Source organism: Eublepharis macularius, chromosome 12, assembly GCF_028583425.1.
Source record: "Eublepharis macularius isolate TG4126 chromosome 12, MPM_Emac_v1.0, whole genome shotgun sequence".
Classification (NCBI taxonomy): Eukaryota; Metazoa; Chordata; class Lepidosauria; order Squamata; family Eublepharidae; genus Eublepharis; species Eublepharis macularius.
The window spans coordinates 79,941,026-79,966,598 of record NC_072801.1 but is presented as its reverse complement, the minus strand read 5'-3'; the positions used below and the strand labels follow the sequence as shown (position 1 = coordinate 79,966,598).

The window sequence follows — 25,573 nt, the reverse complement described above, 5'->3', positions numbered from 1 at the left end:
CATTTGCTCTGGAGTGCTACTCAAATAAGAGGCACTCTATACTCCCAAACTTGTTTTAGAAGGACAATATTCAAGACAGGCATCCCAAGATCTGGAGGTTTAGGGTGACTCTTCTCACATGCAGGGGACGCCCTCGGGGCCTTCCAAAGGGCACAGCCACGGAGATGCTACAGGAAATGCACTGAAAGGTAACGGATGGATCCAGACCGTTCACAGACGGGCAGCCCCCATCAACTGACTGCCTACAAAGAACCTACTGAAAGGCCCCCCGAGCTGCGCTTCTGTCTCTACAGGCCCCACGTGGGCCAAGGGCGGCGACACCAGGTCTGCAGACGGGAGCGATCGCAGGGCAGTGCGCCATCCCAGCAGCGCAGGACCAAATGGGGATGGGCTGGGGCTCCTTTAGCAGCATCCTGACATGACAGGCAGCGGGATGAGGTAGGGGGCCTCACCACAGCCAGTCTCCTGCCTCCACGGCCCCAGGGCTACCCCCTCCTCCTGGCAGAGCTGGGCGTAGGCCGCGTAGTCTTGGCACAGGAGTTGCGTATCATTGAAGAGAGCGCAGAGGTCATACACGCAGCTCCTGGCGGTGTCAGAGAGAGAGAGAGAGCGCGGGGTGGGCATGAGCGGCTGGGAGAGCCTGCCTCCCTTGACCGGCCTTCTCGGCAGGGAACACTCACTCTTGGAACGTGCTGGGCGACAGGATGCCGTGGCAGGCTGTGAAGGGCCCCTGGGGGTCGGAGAGGGCCCCACAGAGCTGCGTCCCGTTCACGAGCATCAGCTGCTCCAGGCTGCAGGCCGCCTCAAATCCAGACTCAGCCTCCTGGGCCAGTTCCTCCTGCCTTGGGGGAAAGAGGCAGCAAGTCTGCGTGGGGCAGGGCAGGGCAGGGCAGGGCAGGGCAGGGGGCTCGGCTGGATCAACCCCAAGATCTGCTTCCAACTCCCACCCTGAGCCCTGAATGATACGCCCAGTGAACAGAGGAAAGCCCCCCCCCCGGGGAAGGAGCAAAGAGCACTCCCTTCACTGCTCCCTCACCCCCTCTGCCTTTGAGGATTGGGGAGGGTCCTGGATCACCGGGTCTGGCCTCCAAAGCAAGCCCCACCACCCCTCTCTCTGGACAGCAAACCCTGGCTAAAGGAAAGCCCCCCCCCGCCCCCAGCAGCCTGACCTGGCGTGTGGCCAGCCGCCTGCCTCCGGCCCCTTGCGGAGGGTGAGCGCTGCAGATGGGAGCTGCCAGCTGTTCCCAAAGGCACTGAGGCTCTGGGTCCACTTCCCATTGGGCATCATGTACTCATTGGTCTGCCGGCCATCATAATTCCCGCACAGCCCGCCAACGTAGTTCCGGTACACACTGGGCAAAACGATCTCTGGGCAGGGGGGAGATGAGCGTGAGACCTGGCCTCGCCCCACCCCAGCAGGAGTAACCCCATCCGTAGGTGCAGCCACACTTGTACCGGGGGGGGGGGGAAGGGCAGCCCCCAACTCCCCTCCCCTTGGGCCAGCTGCAGAGTTAACGTGACCGGCCCGTGAATCCAAGCTCTGAGACAAGGCCGGGAGCAAGACACCGAGACAGGCAGGGACGGATCAGAATCAGCCTTCGAAAGAGGGGAGGGGGCCTTCTCTCGCCACTCCCCAACTGCCAGCCAGTTCACCCTCACCGGCATAATCCCTGCCATCGAAGGAGACAGAGAACCCGAAGTCTGTCTGCACAAGGAGGCTGCGGCCGCTCTGGGTGACTTGGAGTTTGTCCTGGGAGTAGAATGGGGGATTGACCTTCTCGCCATTCACCTGAGGAGAGAGGAAACCGCTCCTTTAGAAAGGGCAGGCCAGGACGAACCCACATAAAGAGTCCCTTCCACACAGGCGTGGCTCTGGTTGGTCACCTAGCCAGGAATCCCGGCTCAGCCCTCCTGCCAGGGCACGCAGCCTGCCTGAACTGCCGGTCCCCGTTTCTTGAGCTCCGCATCCTTTTGCTGCCTCCACCTGCAGGACTCCAGGCAGAGATTCCCTCTGGATCCTCCCGTGCCCTACCTAGACCCAACCCGAAGATCTTAGGAAAAGAAATGAGGCGCCCAGGAGCTCAGGCGCACTGCTGCCTTTATCCAGCTCGGCTCCCCCGGGGCTTGCCACGCTGTCTCTGTCCCACTGTCCTTCAGTCCTCACAGGCCCCTTTCCTGGGCACTCTTTCCTTTGCCCCATCTCCACTGCTCCCTGGCCCCTCTAGGCAGAACTAGGCCAGGCATTACAGACATGCTCAAGAGCCGCAGGCAACGGACAAGCCGCCCAGGGCCTCTCACCACCAGCTGGCGTCCCTGCATCAGGGTGATGCGATAACCATACACTGCGACATAGATCTCACGCAGGAAGGAGACCCGACGGAAGGGGACGGGGCCCCAGTTGCTGCCGGCCACAGAGAGGGGCTCAAGGGCTTCCGGCACCCGGTACAGAGTGCGGGTCAAGGTGTAGATGGCCCGGCCTTGGAAGTGGTGGACAAAGTGGTCAAACGTGCGGTAGTGTGGGTCACCGGAAATCACACACTGGTGGAATTCTGAGGAGAGAAAAAAGCTGTAGAGTTGACGGGGAAACGGCAGCGGGGGCCGAATGGGGACTGCAGACGAGCATTTGGCACACGCTCAGCAGCAGCATCTTCAGACTGCTTCCGATGCTCCCCCTTGAAGCTGCGGCATTCTCCCCAGCCCCTTCTCCCCCCATCCCTTGCCCGGGAGGGAGCTCGCCTTCCTTTGCCCCGGTGCCACTTCCGCCACCCCTTTCTCTGGCTCCCTGCCTGAGCCCAGATGCTTGGGAAGGAGCCGTGGGCCCCAGAGCCAGCTGCCTTTCCTGAAAGAGGGCTCGTGTCAACCTGGGCAGTCAGGCAGATTGCAGAGGGCTGTGGGAGTGCCCTTTGCCTCTTCCGTGTGTGTGTGTGTGTGTGTGTGTGTGTGTGTGTCTGTGTGTGTGTGTGTCTGTGTGTGTGTGTGTGTGTGTCTGTGTCTGTGTGTGTGTGTCTGTGTGTGTGTCTGTGTCTGTGTGTCCGTCCGTCCTGACACCAGTCTGGTGGGTGTGTGGCTGGCCCAAGGTCACTCAACAAGCTTCCAGGGTGGAGAGGGAGATCAAACCTGGGTCGCCCAAATCCTAGCCTGACACTCAAACCACAACTTCACACTGGCTCCTGCCCCCCCGCCCATTCATTCACTCACCCAGCGGCTGACAGTAGTGAAGTCCTGCGGTGCTCAGAGCACAGCGGGATCCAGGCAGGCAGTGGAAAGACACGCAGCTCATCAACACGCCATGGCAAGTGCAGAGCTCCTGGCAGTCCTGGCTCAGCCAGCTTTCTTGGTCCTGGAAAGGGGGAGAGAGGCAGACCTTGAGCCCAGCCTCCGTCTCCCAGCCTGCCCCGACTGCCAAGAGCTTGGCTCCGCAGAACAACTGTCTGGCTGGGTTTCTTCCCCCCGCCCCTGCCGCCGCAGTGAAGACTGGGCCTCCAAGCAGGCGTGGGTGTTCCAGCTCCCTTCCACAGTTTGTCTGCCATATGCGACTGCTTTTAGGGCACTCCTTCACCCCAGGCTGCGTTGTTCGGGGCAGCTCGTGCTGGATGGTGTGATTGTGTAATCTGCCTCGAGTCCCAGCCAGGAGGGCGGACTATTAATCTGCTGCGGCGTTTGAGCAGGGGGGGTTGCAGGCACAAGCCTCTCCGCTCGGCGCTCCGCAGGTGTCACTTGTCCTTCACTCTGGCTCTCCCTTCCTCCCAGGCACCCAGGGAGGCTACAAGGTTGCCCCCTCCCCATGCTATGCTCCCAACAAGCCAAGAGGGGATGGGAACCCACCTCTCCCCGGTTCTGATCTAACACTGTCAGCACTGCACGGGCTCTTTGGGGTCCTGCATTCAGCGCTCTAAGAAAGGCTGGAGGAGGCAACGAAGATGGTCTGGAAACCACACCCAACAAGGAAAGGATGAAGGAGCTGGGTTTGTTTGGCCAGGAGGAGCGAAGACCCCGAGAAAATACTTTGCAGTCTTCAGATAACGGAAGGGCTGTCAGAGGGAAGAAGGCGAAGACTCCTCCTCTGCCGCGCTGGAAGGCCTGGCTAGAGCGAGGTGGGGGGGGGGGGTGCGTGCGTGCGTGCTATCATTCCCTTTCCGTGCTGCATCTAGCAGCCAGCTTCACTTACACTGTAGTAATCGGATGAGGTGTCCTGACACCCACAGTCCTCCGTCAAGACACAACGGTCGTCACTCAGCACAAAGGCCTGGTCACAAGCGCAACCCTCCACGCAGGTCGTGGCGCTTGGGCAGCTGAGTGGGGCGAAGAGGTCGAGGCAGGTGGAGGGGCAGGGAGAGGCACATTCGACGTAATGGCTGAATGGAGGACATGATGGCGCTAGAGGGGGAGGAAGAGGAAAGCACCGAGCAGCCTTTCGCACGCCTACGTGATCCTCCGCAAGTTCTACGTGGTAAACGGGGAACGTGTCTCTCAGCTATTAGCTGCCCCATCAGCCACCCATAAGTCATCTAATAAAAGAACGTCCAAACGTCAGCCGCCACCACATTAATGTGGGCAGTGCTTTTGTGGCCCCAACATAAAAAACCCATCCTAGACAGCGTCCTACAAGGCCAACTGTCCCCATCTGATGGAGGCGACGAGAGAGGGAAGAGGTGCAGAGGCCCCTCTTCCCCCTGTGTTCCTTCTTCCCAGGCCATGCCGCTCGTGCCCTGCCCACTCCCCACCTGCGGCCGGAGACTTACAGCAAAAAGTGCTGTTCCTCCAGGAGAGGCCGCCCACACCCCTGGCCTGGCAGGCCTCCACATAGGCCTGGATGCTCTGGCAAAGCACTGAGGATATGCCCTGGTACTGGCACATGTCATAAAGGCAGTTCTGGAGGAAGGGCAGTGGGTCGAGGATGGCGTGGCAGGGCCGGAACTTGGGGGCCAGGATCTCACGGCACGAGGTGCGCAGGCGGTCCATCTGCTGGGGAGAGCAGCTTGGATCCATGTCTTGGCGATTATCTGGCTGGCAGCTGAGGAGGGAGAGAGAGAAGGAAGGCAACGCAGGCTCGGCAGGAAGCCACACGCTGAATCGCAGGCAACGGGCCCCAAAACAGGACACCCCGTGGCCAGGCTGGGCCCTGGGAAGGATTCTGCGTTCAGAAACATTCCTTTTGAGCAAAACACAAAATTCCCGGCTCTCATCAACGCTAATCCTCACAAAAATAAGCAGAAGTCTTAAGACTAACTCAGCCAGTTTGGTGTCATGGTTAAGAGCGTGGGACTCTAATCTGGAGAGCCGGGTTTGATTCCCCTCTCCTCCGCCTGAAGCCCAGCTGGGTGACCTTGGGTCAGTCACAGCTTCTCAGAGCTCTCTCAGCCCCACCCACCTCACAGGGGGATTGTTGTTGTGGGGATAATAATGACATACTTTTTAAACCACTCTGAATGGGCATTACGTTGTCCTGAAGGGCGGTATATAAATCAAATATTATTATTATTATATTATTATTATTATTTTATTCCAGCACATCTTTAAGGTGCTCTAAGACTCCTGCCTATTTCTGCTGCAAGGAATTAATGTGGCTTTTCCTCTGGAATTCTGAACACTACCATGTGGGACGACAACACTAGCGCAATTAGAACGTGCGCATCTATTCAGATTTATCACGTTGGAACAACTTTGGGAGCAGCGGGACTTGGGAAGTCTGAGCGCCACGCCTGGTTTTTCACAGCACCAGTCCAGAGTCCTGTTGGGGAGGCATCCTGAAAAAGCAGGTGGGTTTTGCCCTCTGACTAAGGCTGTCCCCTTCAGCTCCTCTCCGCTGCACGCGGGAGGAGTCCGTCCGGCGCCCCGCTGCCCTGCCTTCTGTTGAGGCTTCACCTTGGGTCAGAGTCGCCAGGGACCTTCCAGCTGTTCCCAAACTGGCTGGCGTTGGCAGCCATCTGCCCATCCGGCATCAGAAGGTCATCTTGGCTTTGGTTGTTGAAGTTCCCACACAGGCCACATACCTGGGGGGAGGGGGGGGGGAGCTGGAAGTCAAGGTCTTTTGTGGGGCAGGCTGATCAGGCAGTGGCGGAGCCAGGGACAGAGGTGTGGATGGTGACAGGAACCCAGACAGTGTCCCAAGATTAAAATGAGAAAAGGGTCAAAGATCGACTGAAACACTTGCACCGGATATGGGAGGGTGGCTTTTGAAGACCACGCCAAAGTACACAAGCAAATGTGGAATGCTGAAGGTCAGGCAGCATTGCCTCCAGAGGTCCATGCTGGCCAAGAAGGGGGAAGAAGGAGAAGGGGTCCGAGGTCAAGTGCCACATAGAGCAGCCCTGGCAGGGACAAGGGGCACCGGCGGATTGGGCATGCAAGCCCAGGAGGTACCTTGCCAAAATAAGTTCCTGGCAGCTGAATCGCCACGAGGTGGTTTCCATCAAACTTTACCACCAGCCCAAAACTGGTCTCCAGAGTAACGAAGATGCCACTGGTGGTGACGGTGACTCCAGGAACTTGCCCATCCACAGGTGTCCGTACGCGCCTGCTGTTGAGCTGCAGTCAGAAAGAGTGGGGAGAGGGATGGGGGGCAGGGCGCGACATACAGGAGGGCACTCCTGGAGCTAGAGGAAGGCTCAGCCCAGCGGGCCCTGAAGCTCTGGCCCTCTTCCCTGTTGTCCCTCAGTCTTCTCGGGTAAGTAGCCAAGAGGGACAGGGCCTTTGGGGTGGTTGCCCCCAGAATCTGCAAAGGGTCTCCCCCATTCTCTGCCTTCTCATGACGCCCAATAACAGATCACAGAGCCCTTTCCCACACAATACTACAATTCCCAGCATGTCTTGCAGCCAAAGCCACAACATTAAACTGGGCTGCGTTGGCAGCAGAGTCGTTCATCCAGCACTGGGTGGGGGAGGACTGGAGCCTTCCTTCCCGGAGACCCCCAGACCAGTGGCTGGGCACACAGTGTCTGTATACTGGGGAAGGCTATGCCCTCTTGGCCGCCTGCGCTGGGCAGCTGTGCGAGGCAAAGCAGCTGTCCCAGCAGCCCCTCTTCTCTCCACCCCAGAACTCCCTCTCAGCGGCTTTCCCCACCTAGAACGCTGTTGGAAGGCCCCTCACCAGCACCCGCCGCCCCTTCTGCAGGGTGATGTTGGCACCGGCCACTTCCACGTTCACCTGCCTGAGGAAGGAGGCCTCGGACGGCCCACGCGCCTCGTTTCTGCCCGTGATGGTGAAGGACCGGAGGCGAGGGTTGCTGTGACACACGGTCACCAGCGTGTAAGTGCAGGTCCCCATGAAGGAGACCATGGCGCCGTCAAAGGTGAAGTAATGGGGGTCCCCAGACACTTGGCAGGTGGCTGGTCCTAGGGGGGAGAGAGGTCAGCTGGAGAGGCCGTGCTGCAGGGACCCCTGGCCCATGGGGGGGAGGGAGGGAGGGAGGGGGCTTGCCTGTGTCGTGACACCCGGGCAGGCCCTCCAGGGGCCGGCACTCCTGCACAGGGCTGCAGCTCCACGCCTCGCAGGTGATGTTGTGAGGGCCGGCACACGTGCAGCGCCGGGTGCAGTTGTCGTTCTCCATCCAGCTCTCGCCTGCCTGAGGAAGAGACAGGAGGGCGGGCCATGGGGGGAGCTGGCTCAAGGCCTGGTGCCCTCCTCCACCGCCTCCGGCCCAGGGCTGTAGTTCGCAGGGCAGATGCCTTGGGGCAGGGGGGGGGTCTGCCTGAGCACCTGACGTCCCTCTGCCAAACGCCACCTCCAGGTCGGGCCACCTCAAGAAAGCCCCTGAGCAGAGCAAACAGGCCAAGCTCAGGGCAGCGCTCTTCCCCTGCAAGCTGCCTGGCCCCTGGGCTGCCCGTCCAAGAAGAGCCTGGCCCCTGGGCTGCCCGTCCAAGAAGAGCCTGGCCCCTGGGCTGCCCGTCCAAGAAGAGCCTGGCCCCTGGGCTGCCCGTCCAAGAAGAGCCTGGCCCCTGGGCTGGCCCGTCCAAGAAGAGCCTGGCCCCTGGGCTGCCCGTCCAAGAAGAGCCTGGCCCCTGGGCTGGCCCGTCCAAGAAGAGCCTGGCCCCTGGGCTGGCCGTCCAAGAAGAGCCTGGCCCCTGGGCTGGCCCGTCCAAGAAGAGCCTGGCCCCTGGGCTGCCCGTCCAAGAAGAGCCTGGCCCCTGGGCTGCCCGTCCAAGAAGAGCCTGGCCCCTGGGCTGCCCGTCGAAGAAGAGCCTGGCCCCTGGGCTGGCCCGTCCAAGAAGAGCCTGGCCCCTGGGCTGCCCGTCCAAGAAGAGCCTGGCCCCTGGGCTGCCCGTCCAAGAAGAGCCTGGCCCCTGGGCTGGCCCGTCCAAGAAGAGCCTGGCCCCTGGGCTGGCCCGTCCAAGAAGAGCCTGGCCCCTGGGCTGCCCGTCCAAGAAGAGCCTGGCCCCTGGGCTGGCCCGTCCAAGAAGAGCCTGGCCCCTGGGCTGGCCCGTCCAAGAAGAGCCTGGCCCCTGGGCTGGCCCGTCCAAGAAGAGCCTGGCCCCTGGGCTGGCCCGTCCAAGAAGAGCCTGGCCCCTGGGCTGGCCCGTCCAAGAAGAGCCTGGCCCCTGGGCTGGCCCGTCCAAGAAGAGCCTGGCCCCTGGGCTGGCCCGTCCAAGAAGAACCTGGCCCCTGGGCTGGCCTGTCCAAGAAGAGCCTGGCCCCTGGGCTGGCCGTCCAAGAAGAGCCTGGCCCCTGGGCTGCCCGTCCAAGAAGAGCCTGGCCCCTGGGCTGCCCGTCCAAGAAGAGCCTGGCCCCTGGGCTGGCCCGTCCAAGAAGAGCCTGGCCCCTGGGCTGGCCCGTCCAAGAAGAGCCTGGCCCCTGGGCTGGCCCGTCCAAGAAGAGCCTGGCCCCTGGGCTGGCCCGTCCAAGAAGAGCCTGGCCCCTGGGCTGGCCCGTCCAAGAAGAGCCTGGCCCCTGGGCTGGCCCGTCCAAGAAGAGCCTGGCCCCTGGGCTGGCCCGTCCAAGAAGAGCCTGGCCCCTGGGCTGGCCTGTCCAAGAAGAGCCTGGCCCCTGGGCTGGCCCGTCCAAGAAGAGCCTGGCCCCTGGGCTGCCCGTCCAAGAAGAGCCTGGCCCCTGGGCTGCCCGTCCAAGAAGAGCCTGGCCCCTGGGCTGGCCCGTCCAAAAAGAGCCTGGCCCCTGGGCTGGCCCGTCCAAGAAGAGCCTGGCCCCTGGGCTGCCCGTCCAAGAAGAGCCTGGCCCCTGGGCTGCCCGTCCAAGAAGAGCCTGGCCCCTGGGCTGGCCTGTCCAAGAAGAGCCTGGCCCCTGGGCTGGCCCATCCAAGAAGAGCCTGGCCCCTGGGCTGGCCCGTCCAAGAAGAGCCTGGCCCCTGGGCTGGCCTGTCCAAGAAGAGCCTGGCCCCTGGGCTGGCCTGTCCAAGAAGAGCCTGGCCCCTGGGCTGCCCGTCCAAGAAGAGCCTGGCCCCTGGGCTGCCCGTCCAAGAAGAGCCTGGCCCCTGGGCTGCCCGTCCAAGAAGAGCCTGGCCCCTGGGCTGGCCCGTCCAAGAAGAGCCTGGCCCCTGGGCTGGCCCGTCCAAGAAGAGCCTGGCCCCTGGGCTGGCCCGTCCAAGAAGAGCCTGGCCCCTGGGCTGGCCCGTCCAAGAAGAGCCTGGCCCCTGGGCTGGCCCATCCAAGAAGAGCCTGGCCCCTGGGCTGGCCCGTCCAAGAAGAGCCTGGCCCCTGGGCTGGCCCGTCCGAGAAGAGCCTGGCCCCTGGGCTGGCCCGTCCAAGAAGAGCCTGGCCCCTGGGCTGGCCTGTCCAAGAAGAGCCTGGCCCCTGGGCTGCCCGTCCAAGAAGAGCCTGGCCCCTGGGCTGCCCGTCCAAGAAGAGCCTGGCCCCTGGGCTGGCCTGTCCAAGAAGAGCCTGGCCCCTGGGCTGGCCCGTCCAAGAAGAGCCTGGCCCCTGGGCTGGCCCGTCCAAGAAGAGCCTGGCCCCTGGGCTGGCCCATCCAAGAAGAGCCTGGCCCCTGGGCTGGCCCATCCAAGAAGAGCCTGGCCCCTGGGCTGGCCTGTCCAAGAAGAGCCTGGCCCCTGGGCTGGCCCGTCCAAGAAGAGCCTGGCCCCTGGGCTGGCCCGTCCAAGAAGAGCCTGGCCCCTGGGCTGGCCCGTCCAAGAAGAGCCTGGCCCCTGGGCTGGCCCGTCCAAGAAGAGCCTGGCCCCTGGGCTGGCCCGTCCAAGAAGAGCCTGGCCCCTGGGCTGGCCTGTCCAAGAAGAGCCTGGCCCCTGGGCTGCCCGTCCAAGAAGAGCCTGGCCCCTGGGCTGGCCCGTCCAAGAAGAGCCTGGCCCCTGGGCTGGCCCGTCCAAGAAGAGCCTGGCCCCTGGGCTGGCCCGTCCAAGAAGAGCCTGGCCCCTGGGCTGGCCCGTCCAAGAAGAGCCTGGCCCCTGGGCTGGCCCGTCCAAGAAGAGCCTGGCCCCTGGGCTGGCCCGTCCAAGAAGAGCCTGGCCCCTGGGCTGGCCCGTCCAAGAAGAGCCTGGCCCCTGGGCTGCCCGTCCAAGAAGAGCCTGGCCCCTGGGCTGCCCGTCCAAGAAGAGCCTGGCCCCTGGGCTGGCCCGTCCAAGAAGAGCCTGGCCCCTGGGCTGCCCGTCCAAGAAGAGCCTGGCCCCTGGGCTGGCCCGTCCAAGAAGAGCCTGGCCCCTGGGCTGGCCCGTCCAAGAAGAGCCTGGCCCCTGGGCTGGCCCGTCCAAGAAGAGCCTGGCCCCTGGGCTGGCCCGTCCAAGAAGAGCCTGGCCCCTGGGCTGCCCGTCCAAGAAGAGCCTGGCCCCTGGGCTGGCCTGTCCAAGAAGAGCCTGGCCCCTGGGCTGGCCCATCCAAGAAGAGCCTGGCCCCTGGGCTGCCCGTCCAAGAAGAGCCTGGCCCCTGGGCTGGCCCATCCAAGAAGAGCCTGGCCCCTGGGCTGGCCCATCCAAGAAGAGCCTGGCCCCTGGGCTGGCCTGTCCAAGAAGAGCCTGGCCCCTGGGCTGGCCTGTCCAAGAAGAGCCTGGCCCCTGGGCTGGCCTGTCCAAGAAGAGCCTGGCCCCTGAGCTGGCCCGTCCAAGAAGAGCCTGGCCCCTGGGCTGGCCCGTCCAAGAAGAGCCTGGCCCCTGGGCTGGCCTGTCCAAGAAGAGCCTGGCCCCTGGGCTGGCCCATCCAAGAAGAGCCTGGCCCCTGGGCTGGCCCGTCCAAGAAGAGCCTGGCCCCTGGGCTGGCCTGTCCAAGAAGAGCCTGGCCCCTGGGCTGCCCGTCCAAGAAGAGCCTGGCCCCTGGGCTGCCCGTCCAAGAAGAGCCTGGCCCCTGGGCTGCCCGTCCAAGAAGAGCCTGGCCCCTGGGCTGGCCTGTCCAAGAAGAGCCTGGCCCCTGGGCTGCCCGTCCAAGAAGAGCCTGGCCCCTGGGCTGCCCGTCCAAGAAGAGCCTGGCCCCTGGGCTGGCCCGTCCAAGAAGAGCCTGGCCCCTGGGCTGGCCTGTCCAAGAAGAGCCTGGCCCCTGGGCTGCCCGTCCAAGAAGAGCCTAGCCCCTGGGCTGGCCCGTCCAAGAAGAGCCTGGCCCCTGGGCTGGCCCGTCCAAGAAGAGCCTGGCCCCTGGGCTGGCCCGTCCAAGAAGAGCCTGGCCCCTGGGCTGGCCCGTCCAAGAAGAGCCTGGCCCCTGGGCTGGCCTGTCCAAGAAGAGCCTGGCCCCTGGGCTGCCAGCCTGCCCCCCCTCCCCCCCAGCTCCCATGCTCCAACAGGCCCTGACTCCGCTCTCTGGGTGGCGGCTGCCTCCTTCCTCACCAGGTGGTAGTGCCCGCTTGGGTCCGTGCATCCACACTGGCTGGGGAGGACACACCGGTCCCCGCTGAGGAGGTGGCCCGTTTTGCAGACACAGCCCTCCACGCAGGGCAGGTTGGGGCAGCTGTCCTGGGCAGTGGGATCCAGGCAAGTGGCGGGGCAGGCTGGACCGCAGGACCTGTATCTGCTGTTGAGCGGGCAGTTCGGGTCTGGAGGGAGAAAGAAAGAAAGACGCTCTTAAGACCCAAAACGGCTGAGCTCTTTTCGCCAAGTGTTCTGTTTCTGGTCATTTGTTGGCTCCAGGAGCCCCAGACCCCACCCCCACCCTTCCCTTACAGCAGAAAAAATAGATTCTCCAGAAGATGTTGACTCCAGCTTGGGCACAGCGTTCAGCATAGGACTGCAGAGCAAAGCAGAGAGAGATGGGGTCTCCTCCGGTGCCACAAAAATCGTAGACGCAGCTTTCGAAAGCTCCCTCGGGGGGGACTTGGCTATGGCAGCGGGCAAACACACCTAAGGAGATGCAGACAGACCGGTGGCGGTGAGCCGGGATGGGGAGGAGAGCAGAGCCACGGAGGGCATATGGGACCCCCCCCTCCACAGTACCCAAATATGGCTCTAAGCCCTGAATGGAAAACCAGTGGGGCAAATCTCGCTTTTCGTGCACTCCTGCTACGGGCGCCCCTTCAAACCTCTTGCAAAAGGTCCAGAAGTACTGGATCTCTAGATGGCAACCAGGTCTTTCTTCAGAGATCTCACCTTTGGGGTCCGTGAGGCTTCCACAGTTCGTGGGACTTTCTGCTTCAGTGGCAATAGACCTGTCGCATTCCCATGGCTCGCCTGCATTAGTGCACCTGGAAGGGCACAGCAGAGATGACGGTAGGGCTGGTCCTCTGGCCAAGCTACCCCAAAGTCTGTATCTCGCTATCCAGGTCCCCACAGGATGCAGTGGAAAACTTAGATCGCTACCTGACAGCCGTGGTGAAATGGTTGAAAAACAACAAACTGAGATTGAACCCAGACAAGACTGAACTGATGCTTGTTGGGAAGGCAGAAATCTTGAAGGACATTGTACTCCCCACTTTCGATGGAGTTCGTCTGACCCTTGCAAACTCGGTTAAAAGCCGGGGTTATACTGGGTCCAGCGTTATTACTAGAAAAACAAGGCAGTGGCAAAAAATGCTTTCTACAACCTCACTCTAGCCTGGAAGATGGCTTCTTATCTTGACACGGCTGACCTGGCCACTTGGATCCATGCTATGGTAACATCAACGCTTGACTAGTGTAATGCATTATACATATGTGTCCCATCTAAGCTAACTAGGAGGCTCCAATTAGTGCAAAATGCTGCAGCTCAACTGTTATCAGGAGCGAGCAGGAGCATGAACATCACTCCCATCCTACAGTCACTCCACTGGCTACCCATCGTTTACCGTGCTCAGTTCAAAGTACTAATTATCACATACAAAGTTCTTCAAGGCTTTGGTCTGGCATACCTACGGGTTGCCTCCCTCCCTATGTTCCTCCACGGCAGCTTCGCTCATCTGAACAGGGTCTCCTGCAGGTGCCAGGCTGCACACAGGTGAAGTCAGCAGCAGCCTGTACAAGGGCTTTCTCTGTGGTGGCCCCTGTCCTGTGGAATGACCTGCCTGAAGAAGTCAGAAGAGCCCCCCCTCTCCTGGATTTCAGTAAACGATGCAAAACCAAACTATTCAAAAAGGTTTTTTACTCAAATGGGTTGTATTGGAGGGATGGAGTTTCAGATGCTTCACTAACTAGTTGGGGATCATAGACTTCATCACTATATGGCCTTACATATTATCTGCTGCTTTAAATATGTACTCCTACGTACAACCAGCGCTCCATGTTGTCTAATGTTAGTCCTAGAATTGATTATGTTTTGCTTCAATATCTCTACTATGTCTTGGATCCTTGCTAATGCGATGTCTTTAAACTTGTATATGTTTACCTTATGGTATTGTATTGAAATGTACTTACTTGGTACTGACTGTATTAACCTCATACTATGTATGAGGCCTTTGACAGCCTTCGACAATACATCATACTATGTAATCCGCCTTGAGTCTCAGTGAGAAAGGTGGACTATAAATGACATAAATAAGTAAACAAAAGGAGAGGGCCACTGCGGCACTGCAGGGGGGCCCAGCAGCATGGCGATGTGCTTGGCCTCTGGGAGCCAGGAAGGGGGGCACTGGCCAGGCCCAAGCGGGTTTGCTGAAGGGCCTTGGCTTGCACCAACTAGCCCTGGGTGACCAGATGCCCCGGCAGTGCCCTTGTACCCACCAGATGGCACTCTGATCCCATTTCTTCACCCACATTTACAGCAAAATTCTCCACTGACAAGTTTCAGGTATTCCTTCATCAGAGCAGCTTCCCACTTGGCCAAAATATTGTCCTCCCCCCCACCCAATTCAGGGCCACTTCAAATCCAAGACAGATCGATATGGAAATTTTCCACACAGATGAAATTTCAAAATGCTAGAATTTTTATTTTTTAATACTTAATTTTGAGGGATACGTTAACAAAATATCTTGGGAGATGCTGTTAAATAACTGCAACGTTAGACTTAATTTGTCGTATTTACCATTGCTGATCTATGAAATTTTTTCCACTGCACGTCCTAAACTGAACAGCATCTGTAACTGGGGAGTGTTACTTTTAAAAGTCAGGAGGGGAAAAGGGCAGGCAAATTCAGTTTAGCAGAATTTGATGGGGAAATCCTTTCTGCTAGAATGTTCCAGGTGGGTAGCCTTGTTGGTCTGCAGTAGAAGAGCATGATTTGGGTCCAGTAGCACCTTAAAAAGATTTCCAGGATTTGAGCTTTTGAGAGTCAGAGCTCCCTTTTCATCGACTCGTATCCTGGAGATCTAGCAGGAGTCCAGTAGTACCTATAAGACTAACAAAATTAGCAGTAGGATATAAAGAAGTGAGCTGTGGCTCACGAAAGCTCCTACTCTACCACTAATTTTGTTCATCTTCTAGGTGCTACTGGACTCTTGCTCTTTTCCACTGCTACAGACAGACTAACACAGCTACCCACCTTGATCTATCTCCGTGGAAATCGAGTTGCTTTTTAAGGTGCTGCTGGACCTGAACCTCTGCTCGTCTACTAGAACATATTTCAGTTGCGCCCCTTGGTTTCTCCCCCATAGCTATGATTCAACAGCAGCCTGAAAGGCCCAAATTCTACTTCCAAGCAAATCAGATACTGGAAAGCTGAACTCTCTGGCCTACATCCTTCACTTGAGCCTGGGACATTCTGGCTGGGCAATTCAAGGGAGGAGCACGGGGTTCCTCGACGCAGAATCTGAGGAGAAAATGTGCCTGGGGAACAGACCTGTACAGGGCTCACCTAGGATCTCCAGCACCTGGCACCTGCCAGCTTTCGCCCAGCCTGTTGGCACTGGAGCCAGCTGAAGTGCCGTTTGGCATAAGATTGTCATCAGATTTTTCCCCATTGTAGTTCCCTGGAAAAGAAGAAGACCTTTATGGAAGGGCTGCAGAAGGCCACAGCCAGGGGCTGTGATGATGGAGGAGCAGCAGAGGAGAAAACTGACCTAGCTAGCCTTCTGTCACATATTTCTCTCACTCTTCACACACACACACACACAGGGGATTTGAACTCAGACCTCCCCAGTCCTGGTCCAAAGGCCTAACATGGGGCAGACAAACTTTCTGGCCCAAAGGCCACCTCTGGGCCCGTGCCCATTGCTGAGGGCTCCACATTGGACTCGCACTCTTCCTGCTTCTGAGCACGCAACTCAGAATCTCCAAAAGAAAGTGAAGACCTACGTGGCCTTCGTCCCACTGGGAGCAGCCAGGCTGTTTGAGAGCTTTCGTGGGACACGAGCCAGTGCTGCAGGCCAGAGGACCGCTAGTCCTGACTCCCACGAAACTGTTACTCAGTGCGAGTTTTAAAAAATCCTGCAGGCCAAGAATGGCCCATGGCCTGTAATCTGCCCACTTCTGGTCTAAACACCACCCAAGACTGGCTCCTTAAAACCTGGGAGGCTGTGCCTGTGTGCTTGTGGGTTCCCAGTTCAATGACTGTGGCCAGGTCAATCACAGCAGCTCAGCCTAAGCCCCTGCAGGGAACTGCAGCCTCTGATGAGATATTCTTCTGTGGCTGGGAAGATTTCTTGGACGGGAACTCACTGCTCAGAGAGGCTCTCCTCTGGTCCTTGATCCAGAAAGAGTTAGCCGTGTTAGTCTGTAGTTGCAAAACAGTAAAAAGTCCAGCAGCACCTTTAAGACTAACCAATTTTATTACACACAAGCTTTCGAGAACCACAGCTCTCTTCATCAGGTGCAACATGCAACTGGACCCCAGGAAGCCCAGTCCTCAAAGTGCAGGAATGCAACGACTCAGGGAACCCAGGAGTCCTGCCTTGCAGATTTCCTGTTCAATTCAAGGAGGGGGAAAAATCACCCCTCTTCCTCTTAAAGAGTCCCAGATTCCCGGCTCTCAGCTGCTTTCTGCTCTGTTCAGTCAAGAGGTATGCCCCTTCTCATGCCCAGAACCCAGGAGTCCGGGTTCCCTAGGCCTACCTCGCCACAAGCAGGTCATATTTTTACATTTGGAATTTATATTACCACCTACAGGTAAGTTCCTTCTCTCCCCTCGCATTACTGATGTATGTCTGACTGTGAGTTCAGCCACACACCTATGACCTGGCACATGTCAGGCGCATCGCCCTGAGATTACGTAACTTGAGCCACTGCTTGCCACTGATCCCCACCCCACTCCTCACAACTTTTGGGCTGCTAGACTCTACTCATGTGCCAAGGTAGCCCAGAGCCAACCCGCTCTCCCCCCCCCACCAACCCCAGTGCCCCAGACCCACTCACCGCAGAGGCCACAAAGTCGCCCACTGTAAGCCCACGGGACAGACACTTCTGCATAGTGGTTCCCATCGAACCGTACCCGGAGGCCAAAGTTTGTTTGAACCAAAACAGAGAAGCCGCTCAGACGCACTGACACTTGCCCATCGGCCACAGCAACTGGCAACTGAACCCGCTGCCCATCCACCTGCATTGGGCAGAGATTCATAATGCAGGGCTAAGGAGAGGAGAACATCAAACGGGACAGGAAGAGGTGCCAGCCCCGGGACTGGGGACTGGGCTTGCAAGTGGGGGACTGATGGAGGGGACTCACAATGACTCTCCGGCCCTTCAGTAGCACGATTTGTGTACCATTGACCTCCACAGTGACAGACTGGACATAGGACACGTGCTTGTTGTCACCTCGGTATGCATTGGTCTCTTCTATCCGGAAGGTGGGCAGGTCTGGAGTTGAGTGACAGACTGCAGAAAGCAGGTATGTGCAGGTGCCCATGAAGTGGAACAGGTAGCCATCAAAGGTCGTATAGTGGGGGTCTCCAGAGATAACACAGCTCTCCCGGCCTATGGGGTGGGTGAGAAGAGTTAGGGGGGAGGTGGGGGGAGCAGCACTTCCCACACAGCTGTTGGGGAGGGAGGCCTTCCTCAACAGCTCCTCCCTCCCTCGGTTCAATTTGAGCAGTATGGCCTCACAGCCTGCAAGGAACAAAGGATTACGTAAGAGTGCGCCACGGGCAGAGTCACCGTCCCTCACCCCTGCCAGGTTGGAGGCCGAGCCCATCCCCGCCACTCCCACTCTTTCCCCGGGAGGCCCATGTCCCTCTCGCCCCCCTTGCGTGGGTCTGGCTGTCGTTCGCCAGGGGCAGGCCCTCTGCAGATAGTATCCTCTGCAGACTCAGGAGTCCCGGCTCTTTGCCCTTCCTCCTCCTCTCCCGGTGAACCCATCTTTTCCGGAGGCCTCACCTCCCAGGAGGAGCCTGATCTACCTTTCCTGCCTGGACGGTTCAGGGGTCCCGGCCTTGCTTCTCTTCTCCTCCTGTGATGAAGACCCCAAAGCTGTTTACCTGAAGGGAGCACCAGACTGACTCCTGATCCTGCGGAGGCCTCAGCTATGGAGGTTGCTTAAGAACGGAACAAGAGCCCTGCTGGATCAGGCCGGCGGTCCATCTAGCCACGCAGCCCGTTTCACACTGCGGCAAACCCACAGGGCAGAGAGGCCGCGGCGTTCCCCTGGTGTCACCTGCCAGCACTGGGTTTCAGGGGATGACCCTTTCTGAATGCGAACGTTCCCTTTACTCACCAAAGCGAGCAGCTGTCGATGGATCTTTAAAGCCATCTATGCGCACAGCCGCCACTACCTCCACCGGCAGCGAACGCCACAAGTCACCTCCTTGCTGAGTAAATGAGCACGGCCTTTTGTCTGTTTGGCATTTACCCTCATGGGATGCCCTCAGGTTTTGGAAGAGGGAGGAAAAGTCCTCTCTGTCCACCCTCTCTACCACATGCATCATTTTATAATCCTCTATCATGCCCCCCTCCATGAGGTTGACGGGATGTTGTAGGGGTGCAAAGGGAGTGGCTGGCCAGCCTGGGGGGGGGGGTCTGCTGCCGGCGGGGGTGCTTTGGCCCGCCTGCTTGGCTGCAGGTGGCTAAACTGACATGGCTGGCAGCTCTGCTGTTGGCCCCAGCTGAGGGTGACTCTGCTGGTGTGGCATGAGCGGCTTAGTCGTGGTGGGCGGAGTTGCTGGTGGCTGGGCTAGCAGCAGTTTGGGTTGTGAGGAGGAGGAGGAGGAGGAGGAGGAGGAGGAGAACGTTCGATTTATATACCGCCCTTCAGGTTGACTTAACACCCACTCAGAGTGGTTTACAAAGTATGTCATTATTATCGCCCAACAAAACACCCTGTGAGGTGGGTGGGGCTGAGAGAGCTCCGAGAAGCTGTGTGACTGACCCAAGGTCCCCCAGCTGGCTTCAAGTGGTGGAGTGGGGAATCTAACCCGGCTGGACTGGCATGGTTTGAGCTGGGCTGGCTACTGCCCGGGCGGATGGAGTATGCTGATGGAACTGGCACGACAGGTGATGGAACCAGTAGCGATAATATGCTTATAGGCCACTGTGGCCCTGGGTGGATGGCTGTTAACGTGGCTGGTACCTTTGGCACGGCTGGAACGATAGGCGGGTCCAGCCTGCAGCAATGCTGCCAGTGGGTGGGCTGGCACAGGGGGTTGTCTCGGTCCTGCTGGGCTGGCTGGAAGTGCCGTGTTTGCTGGGGCTGTGGAAAGAAGAGAAAATGGCACCCAGAGGCATCGCAGGCACAGAGGGAGGAGCCTCTCGAGTCCCTGACAGTGACCAAGAGGGCCGGCTGGAGCTCTCCAGGCTGTGCTGCACCACCTGCACCAGTCGCATAGCAATTTGCGCATGTTGTGCAAGGAAGAACACCGGGCTACTGATTCGATTTACTTCATTTACAGTCTGCCTTTCTCATGGAGGCTCAGGGCGGATTACAACATATAGGAAACTGTTCCATCAGAGAGCACGAGATACCCAGTAACAAGGCAACAGGACTCTTGACGAAGGACACCTGAAATCAATGCAAAGAGAAAACAGTCTGTTGTGCCTTAAACCGTCAACAATGCTGACAGCAGATGACAAAGGTCATCCACACGGCAGAGCCCCCTGGGCTGCGGAACTGCCACAGAGAAGGGCTCTGGGGGTGGGCAGCGTGCCCCTCCTGCTCCACCTGCAGGCCCGGACACCTCTGGTCCTCATGGGCCGGGGCGGGGAGCATGGCTGCCTTTGCTTCTTTCCCAGAAAGTAGCCCTGACAGCACTCAGGCCCTTCCAAGGTGGCAACAGGCAAAGGGCAGCTGCCCACAATGTCTGCATCCTCTGTGGGCCCCCACCTTCTGAAACAGCCTACCTGGAGAGGTCAGGAAAGCTCCCACTCTTCTGCAAATGGTGCAAAACTGAATTATTCCAGAAGGCTTTACACCCAGATGGGAGGGCTGTACTGTAAAGGAAGTGGTCTCAAAGAGAGCCATCAGTAAAGAGAAAGGGGCTACAGGCTTTGCTACTATATACTCTCAGTTGCTGTGGGTGTGATCCTTCTGGGTGGATTCTATGTTGTTTTAATATGTCAGTCTTAGAATTGTTTACACCCTGTATTGGATTGCTGCAGATTTAAATCTTTCCAAATTTGCATTTATGTACTGTAATACATTGTTTATTGAAATGTCTTTGAAATGGACTGTACTGATTCACACTGTGTAATCCGCCTTGAGTCTCAGTAAGAAAGGTGGACTATAAATAGTGATGACAGACAGACAGACAGACAAAACGCCTTGCACACTTATGGGCACATGGGACATGCTGTTGCTGTTGGAAGAGGAAGATCCAGCGCTGTTTCTATCCTCAGGTTTCAGAGGGGGACAAACCAAAGAGTTAGAAAGATAGAGAGGTCAGGACAATCTGTTTACTGTTTACTGCTCTGACTGTCCTTTGAGATGTAGATTGCTATTCTCAGGATTTCCTCCTCCTGACTTCCTCCCTCTCCCTCTCTTCTCTTCCTGGCATTGTTCCAGGCAACATCTCTCCTTCTCCTCCCTCCATCTTGGCAGCATGGATCAGGCCTTGTCCTGCAATCTATGTCCATCCTTAGACTAGATAGGTAGTTATCTCTCGTTCTTTCCTATCAGAGTATGGAGTTCCTGCAATAAAGAACTCTTATTTCTTTTCTAAATATAAAGCAAGTGTATGATTTTTTAATTTCTCCTGCACACACACCAGCCAGCAGAACGAGCTCACAACCACCTATAATCACATTCTGCACCACGTGACCAAACGCCCTCCAGAGGCCATAGGGACCCAGTCTCCCAGAGGAGTCCTTGCTGGCAGCCCAGAAGTAAAGCCGCTCTGCTGCTCTTCAGCAGGTTTGGGTGTCGCCAGGGGTGAGGAGGGCCAGGAATGAGAGGGGGGGAGCTAGGGGGTCATGTGGGGGAGGAGCAGTGTCACTTACATGGGGTGGCTAAGAGCTGGGGAGATGGCTCGAAGCCCAGCAGTTCACTGGCCCTGGAACAGAAACAAGAGAGTTACGTTGCTGGAGGAAGAGGCAGCAGCTTTGGTGTGTCAAAGAGCAGGCTCCCGGTGACAGCCTCCAGGTCCGCTAGTCACTGATGGCACCATGGGGACAGAGCTCAGCACACCAAGGTTGCAGCTCAGACCCCAGACCCATTTGTGGGGGCTCCCAGCAGCCCTCTGCCCACATACAAAGCCCAAGTGGGTCATTTTGGAACTATGCATCCACCTTTAGCTGCGTGATTAATCTTCTGCCCAAACACGGTAGCCGGGCTTACATCCAGGCTCCATGGTCACCTTCCATTTTTACTCAGTGCCCAAGATCACTAGGCTGTGGCTGCACCCCACTGGAAGAGGCTCCTGGGAATGAAGCTGTCACAACAGCAGCAGGTTTCAAAAGCCAGCAGCAGTGCCCCACCCAGGAGAGATACCAGGGGCCTGACACAACCACACACACACAGACACACACCCGTGCCCAAAGGTTGTTTGCATTCTCTGCAATTATGGGACTCCTGTCCCCTTTTCCTACTACGCTGGTAATCAAAGATCCTAGAGCTGCCATGCCGAGACCTGTCTGGGAAGGGCGTTCTGCCCCAGCCATTACACGGATCTCAGCCAGAAAGAGGCAGGACTGAAATTCCACCCTAACAGGCTTATTCTTTTTCTGAACTGCACCGTAAATCTATAAATACCACTAATGAATGGATTGGGTTAAATTTGAGCTAGAATTTGTGCAGAAAAAAGCAACAAAAACAATCTAGAGATTGGAGCCCTTTTATTTCGAGGAAAAGTTGAGGAATTCGGGGCTTCCTAGGCTGGAGAAAATATGATGGAGGCATAATAGAGGTTTTAAAAATGACATATGGATTGACGAGGATGGGTAGTAAATTTTCCCTCCTGTTCCCATAACACTAGAACTTGGAGGCCCCCAGTTAAATGGGTGGGCAGCAGATTCAAGACAGACAGACGGAAGGCTTTCTTCATACAATAGGAAAGTAATGAATGGAACGTCCTTCCGTAAGATACAGTGATGGAAGCTAACTGAGATGGAGGAGGAGATTAGACTAAATGAAACCTCAAAGTTCAGAAGCAGGGCATGTTTGAGCATCCGTTGCAGGCAGTGGGGGGGGGGGGGGAACGGGACCTTGTATGTTATGTGCCGTCAAGTCACCTCCAACCTGTGGCAACCCTATGAATGAAAGACCTCCAAAACGTCCTCTCATTAACAGACTCGCTCAGATCCTGCCAACTGGAGGACGTGGCTTCTTTGACTGAGTCCAGCCACCTCGTTTTAGGTCTTCCTCTTTTCCTAGCATTATTGACCTTTCAAGAGAATCTCGTCTTCTCATGATGTGACCAAAGTACGATAGCCTCAGTTTTGTCATTTTAGCTTCTAGGGAGAATTCAGGCTTGATTTGATCCAGTACCCCTTATTTGTCTTTTTGGCTGTCCATGGTATCTGCAAATCTTTCCTCCAGCACCACATTTCAAATGAATCCATTTTCTTCCAGTCAGCTTTCTTCACCATCCAACTTTCACATCCATACATCGTAATGGGGAATACCATAGTTTGGATTATCTTGATCTCAGTTCCTAGAGAGACACCTTTATCTTTAAGGATCTTTTCTAGCTCCCTCACAGCTGCTCTTCCGAGCCTCAATCTTCTTCTGATTTCTTCACTGCAGTCTCCCTTTTGGTTGATAATTGAGCCAAGAAATAGAAAATCTTGAACAATTTAAATTTCTCCATTGTCATCTTTAAAGATGTGTAATTCTTAGTCATTACCTTTGTCTTCTTGATGTTTAGCTGTAATCCTGCTTTGGCGCTTTCCCCTTTAACCTTCATCAGTAGTCATTTCAAGTCTTCACTATTTTCTGCTAGTAATGTGGTGTCATCTGCATATCTCAAACTGTTAATGTTCCTCCCACCAATTTTTCACTCCACTTTCTTCTAGATCTAATCCTGCTTTCCTTATGATATACTCTGCACAGAGGTTGAACAGGTAGGGAGATAATATGCATCCTTGTCTGACACCTTTGCCAATTGGGAACCGTTTCCCCATATTCTGTCCTGACAGTAGCCTCTTGTCCAGAGCACAGGTCGTGCATCAAAACAATCCAATGTTGTGGCACCCCCATTTCTTTTAAGACCCTCCATAGCTTCTCATGATCCACACAGTCAAAAGCTTTGCTGTAATCTATAAAACACAGGCTGATTTTCTTCTGAAATTCCTAGGTATGTTCCATTAGCCATTGTAAATTTGTATTTGATCTCTAGTGCCTCTTCCTTTTCTGAATCCAGCTTGAATATCTGGCAGGAAACCTTATGCTAGAATAAAAACTGGTTTTATCTTCAAGACGTTACACGGCTCATGTTTATACCTTGGGAAAATAAGATGCTGGTCTAGATGGACCTCAGGTCTGATCTTGCGGGGCTCTTCTTAGGTTCTCACTTTAATGGAGTGTCACATTTTGTGAGGGATTTGAAATCAGGGGGATGAATCAAACGGTGCCATTGCAGTATCAGCGAAGTGAAGTTAAACGTCCAGAGAACCTGGCTGCTCTGGAAGCAAGTCCCTTTCTTCCGAGCTATCATGACAAGCTTCTACTGTGTCTATCCTGCACCTCTAGGGGAAACACAAGTGCAAAATGTGGCGCTCTCCAAATGTGGGCTTTGTGTCCAATGAAAAGAACAACAGAAGAACCCTGCTGTCAGCCAGGGGCCCATGCACAGAGGCCAAGGCCCTCTACCGGCGCTGCCTCCCAGCACTGAGGTTTGGAGGTTTGCTGCCCTCAGTGACACCCCTCAGTTGTTTTTCTTCTGGACTGAAAAATCCTGGACTCTCCAGCCTTTTCTCATAGGAAAGGTGCCACAATCTTCTATTCATCTTGGTTGCCCACCTTTGTACTTTTTCCACAATATCCTTTTTGAGACCTGGGCCGTTTCCACACAGCTTACCTGCACCTGGAACGCTGCGCAGCATGCCGAAAAAAACACGGAAGATCGCGTTTTCTCTCGCGAGTTTTGGCAAAACTCGCAAGAGAAAACGCGATCTTCTGCGTTTTTTTCGGCATGCTGCGCAGCATTCCGGGTTCAGGTAAGCCATGTGGGAATGGCCCTGGTGACCAAAACTGCACACTGTATCCCCAATGAAGCTGCACCAGAGCGCCATACTGAGAGTTGCTGCAGCGTAGTAGTTGGTTGGTCTGTGGACCAGCACTCCGCTGGTTTGAATCCCACCACTGCCGGGAGCTCAGTGGCCACTCCTCTCAGATCAGCTCCCCAGCTGTATTGTGGGAATAACAATACCGACTTTGTTCACTGCTCTGAGCGAGGAACTAATCTGTCTGGAAGTGAAGTTATATTACTATTATTCAAATTATCCGAAACACAATCAACAATAAGCAGAGGTTATGTGTTATTATTGATTGGCCTTGCTAAACTGAAACAGGTTTCCACCGGAGACCGAAGTATCAACCTGATATCCTTAGGTCTCCGGCAGAAAACTCCATCAGCTAAGCAAGGCCTATTAGTATTATTATATTGGGGGTTATTTTCAGGGCTTTTTCCAGCTGGAACGTGGTGGAACGGAGTTCTGGCACCTCTTAAAAATGGTCACATGTCCGGTGGCCCCGCCCCCTGATCTCCAGACAGAGGGAAGTTTAGATTGCCCTCTACGCAGCAGCGCGGAGGGCAATCTAAACTCCCCTGTCTGGAGATCAGGGGGGTGGGGCCACCGGACATGTGACCGTTTTCACTGAGGGCGATTTGAAATTTAAAACACTCCCCTCCTGTTCCAGCTGACCCGAAGTACGTCATTGTGCGGTCCCGAGTTCCACCACCTCTTTCCCCTGAAAGAAAGCCCTGGTCATACTTCAATCCCTTTCCTAACAATTCATAGTATAGAGCTTGCCTTTCCCACGGCTGCTGCACACGGGGTCAACATTTTCATCGAACTACGCACGACAGTCCCAAGATCTCTTACCTTACTTTCTTAGCCAGTTCAGACCTCTTAAGTATATTTTTAGAATTAGGATTTTTGTTCCATTGTACATCCCGTTACCCTAACACACCCTGAACTTCATTTCCCATGATGCCGTTTTGCCCACTAACCGATTTAGAGAGCTCCTAGAGCTCTTTCCAATCTGCCTCACTTTTCATCCTCTAGAATATTCAGGTATCATCCACAAACTTGGCCACAGTGCTTCTCACCCCCAATCCCAGACCATTTATGAACGAATTCAATAGCACCGGCACCAATATCAATCCTTGTGGGACCCCACTGCTCGCTCCCCTCCATTGCGAGAACTGTCCACTTTGCTCCCACTCTTTGCTTCCTGTCCTTTAACCAATCTTCCATTCCTAAAAGGCCCCGCCCGCTTCTCCCAGGACTCCCAAGATTACTCAGGAGTCCTCAGTGAGGCACCTGGTCAAAAGCATCTGACAATGTCTACCAGATCACCCTTATTCATACACCTGTCAACCGGTAAAAGGTTGGCGAGGCAGAACTTTCCGCCATGCCGCTTGTTCCTCTGTAGGCTCGGTTCCTCAGTGCGCTTAGTAATTCTCTATTTAATACCACTTTCTAATAATTTACCTGAGACAAACATCAGGGTAACTGGCTTTAATTTCCAGGATCCCCTTTTGATTCGTTTTTAAAAATTGGGGTAAGATTTGCTATTTTCCAGTCACAAAGACCAATTTTAGTGACAAGACCAATGATTTCATATCGGACTTCCTTAAGGACCTTTGGGTTCATGCCGCTCAGACCTGAAGACACATTCATTTTCCGTTTGCTTAGCAGGCCTGGAAAGCAGCTAGACCTCTGTGGCCTGGAAAAACGCTCCCAAGACATTGCCTTGTTCTACGTTGCTCTTGACCTTAGCCAAAAGGCCAAGAAGCACCTTCTGCTCTTCTTTGTGCCCTCCTCT

At 56.4% G+C, this 25,573-nt stretch overlaps 1 protein-coding gene across 1 annotated transcript in view; it reads right to left on the bottom strand.

The window, feature by feature from the left end:
• ZAN (zonadhesin) overlaps positions 1 to 25,573 on the bottom strand; it is a 29,471-nt gene that overhangs the window by 3,408 nt on the left and 490 nt on the right. Inside the window, exons 2-21 of the mRNA XM_054994556.1 lie at positions 20,584 to 20,636; positions 18,722 to 18,841; positions 16,886 to 17,133; positions 16,579 to 16,759; positions 15,083 to 15,197; positions 12,468 to 12,562; positions 12,045 to 12,221; positions 11,712 to 11,917; positions 7,421 to 7,565; positions 7,091 to 7,335; positions 6,364 to 6,528; positions 5,866 to 5,993; positions 4,743 to 5,014; positions 4,169 to 4,377; positions 3,199 to 3,340; positions 2,299 to 2,549; positions 1,660 to 1,789; positions 1,170 to 1,368; positions 681 to 842; positions 453 to 583 (exon numbers count right to left, since the gene is read on the bottom strand). Of these exons, the coding sequence (XP_054850531.1) occupies positions 453 to 583; positions 681 to 842; positions 1,170 to 1,368; positions 1,660 to 1,789; positions 2,299 to 2,549; positions 3,199 to 3,340; positions 4,169 to 4,377; positions 4,743 to 5,014; positions 5,866 to 5,993; positions 6,364 to 6,528; positions 7,091 to 7,335; positions 7,421 to 7,565; positions 11,712 to 11,917; positions 12,045 to 12,221; positions 12,468 to 12,562; positions 15,083 to 15,197; positions 16,579 to 16,759; positions 16,886 to 17,133; positions 18,722 to 18,841; positions 20,584 to 20,636 (3,374 nt within the window). The remainder of the gene's footprint in view (positions 1 to 452; positions 584 to 680; positions 843 to 1,169; positions 1,369 to 1,659; positions 1,790 to 2,298; positions 2,550 to 3,198; positions 3,341 to 4,168; positions 4,378 to 4,742; positions 5,015 to 5,865; positions 5,994 to 6,363; positions 6,529 to 7,090; positions 7,336 to 7,420; positions 7,566 to 11,711; positions 11,918 to 12,044; positions 12,222 to 12,467; positions 12,563 to 15,082; positions 15,198 to 16,578; positions 16,760 to 16,885; positions 17,134 to 18,721; positions 18,842 to 20,583; positions 20,637 to 25,573) is intronic.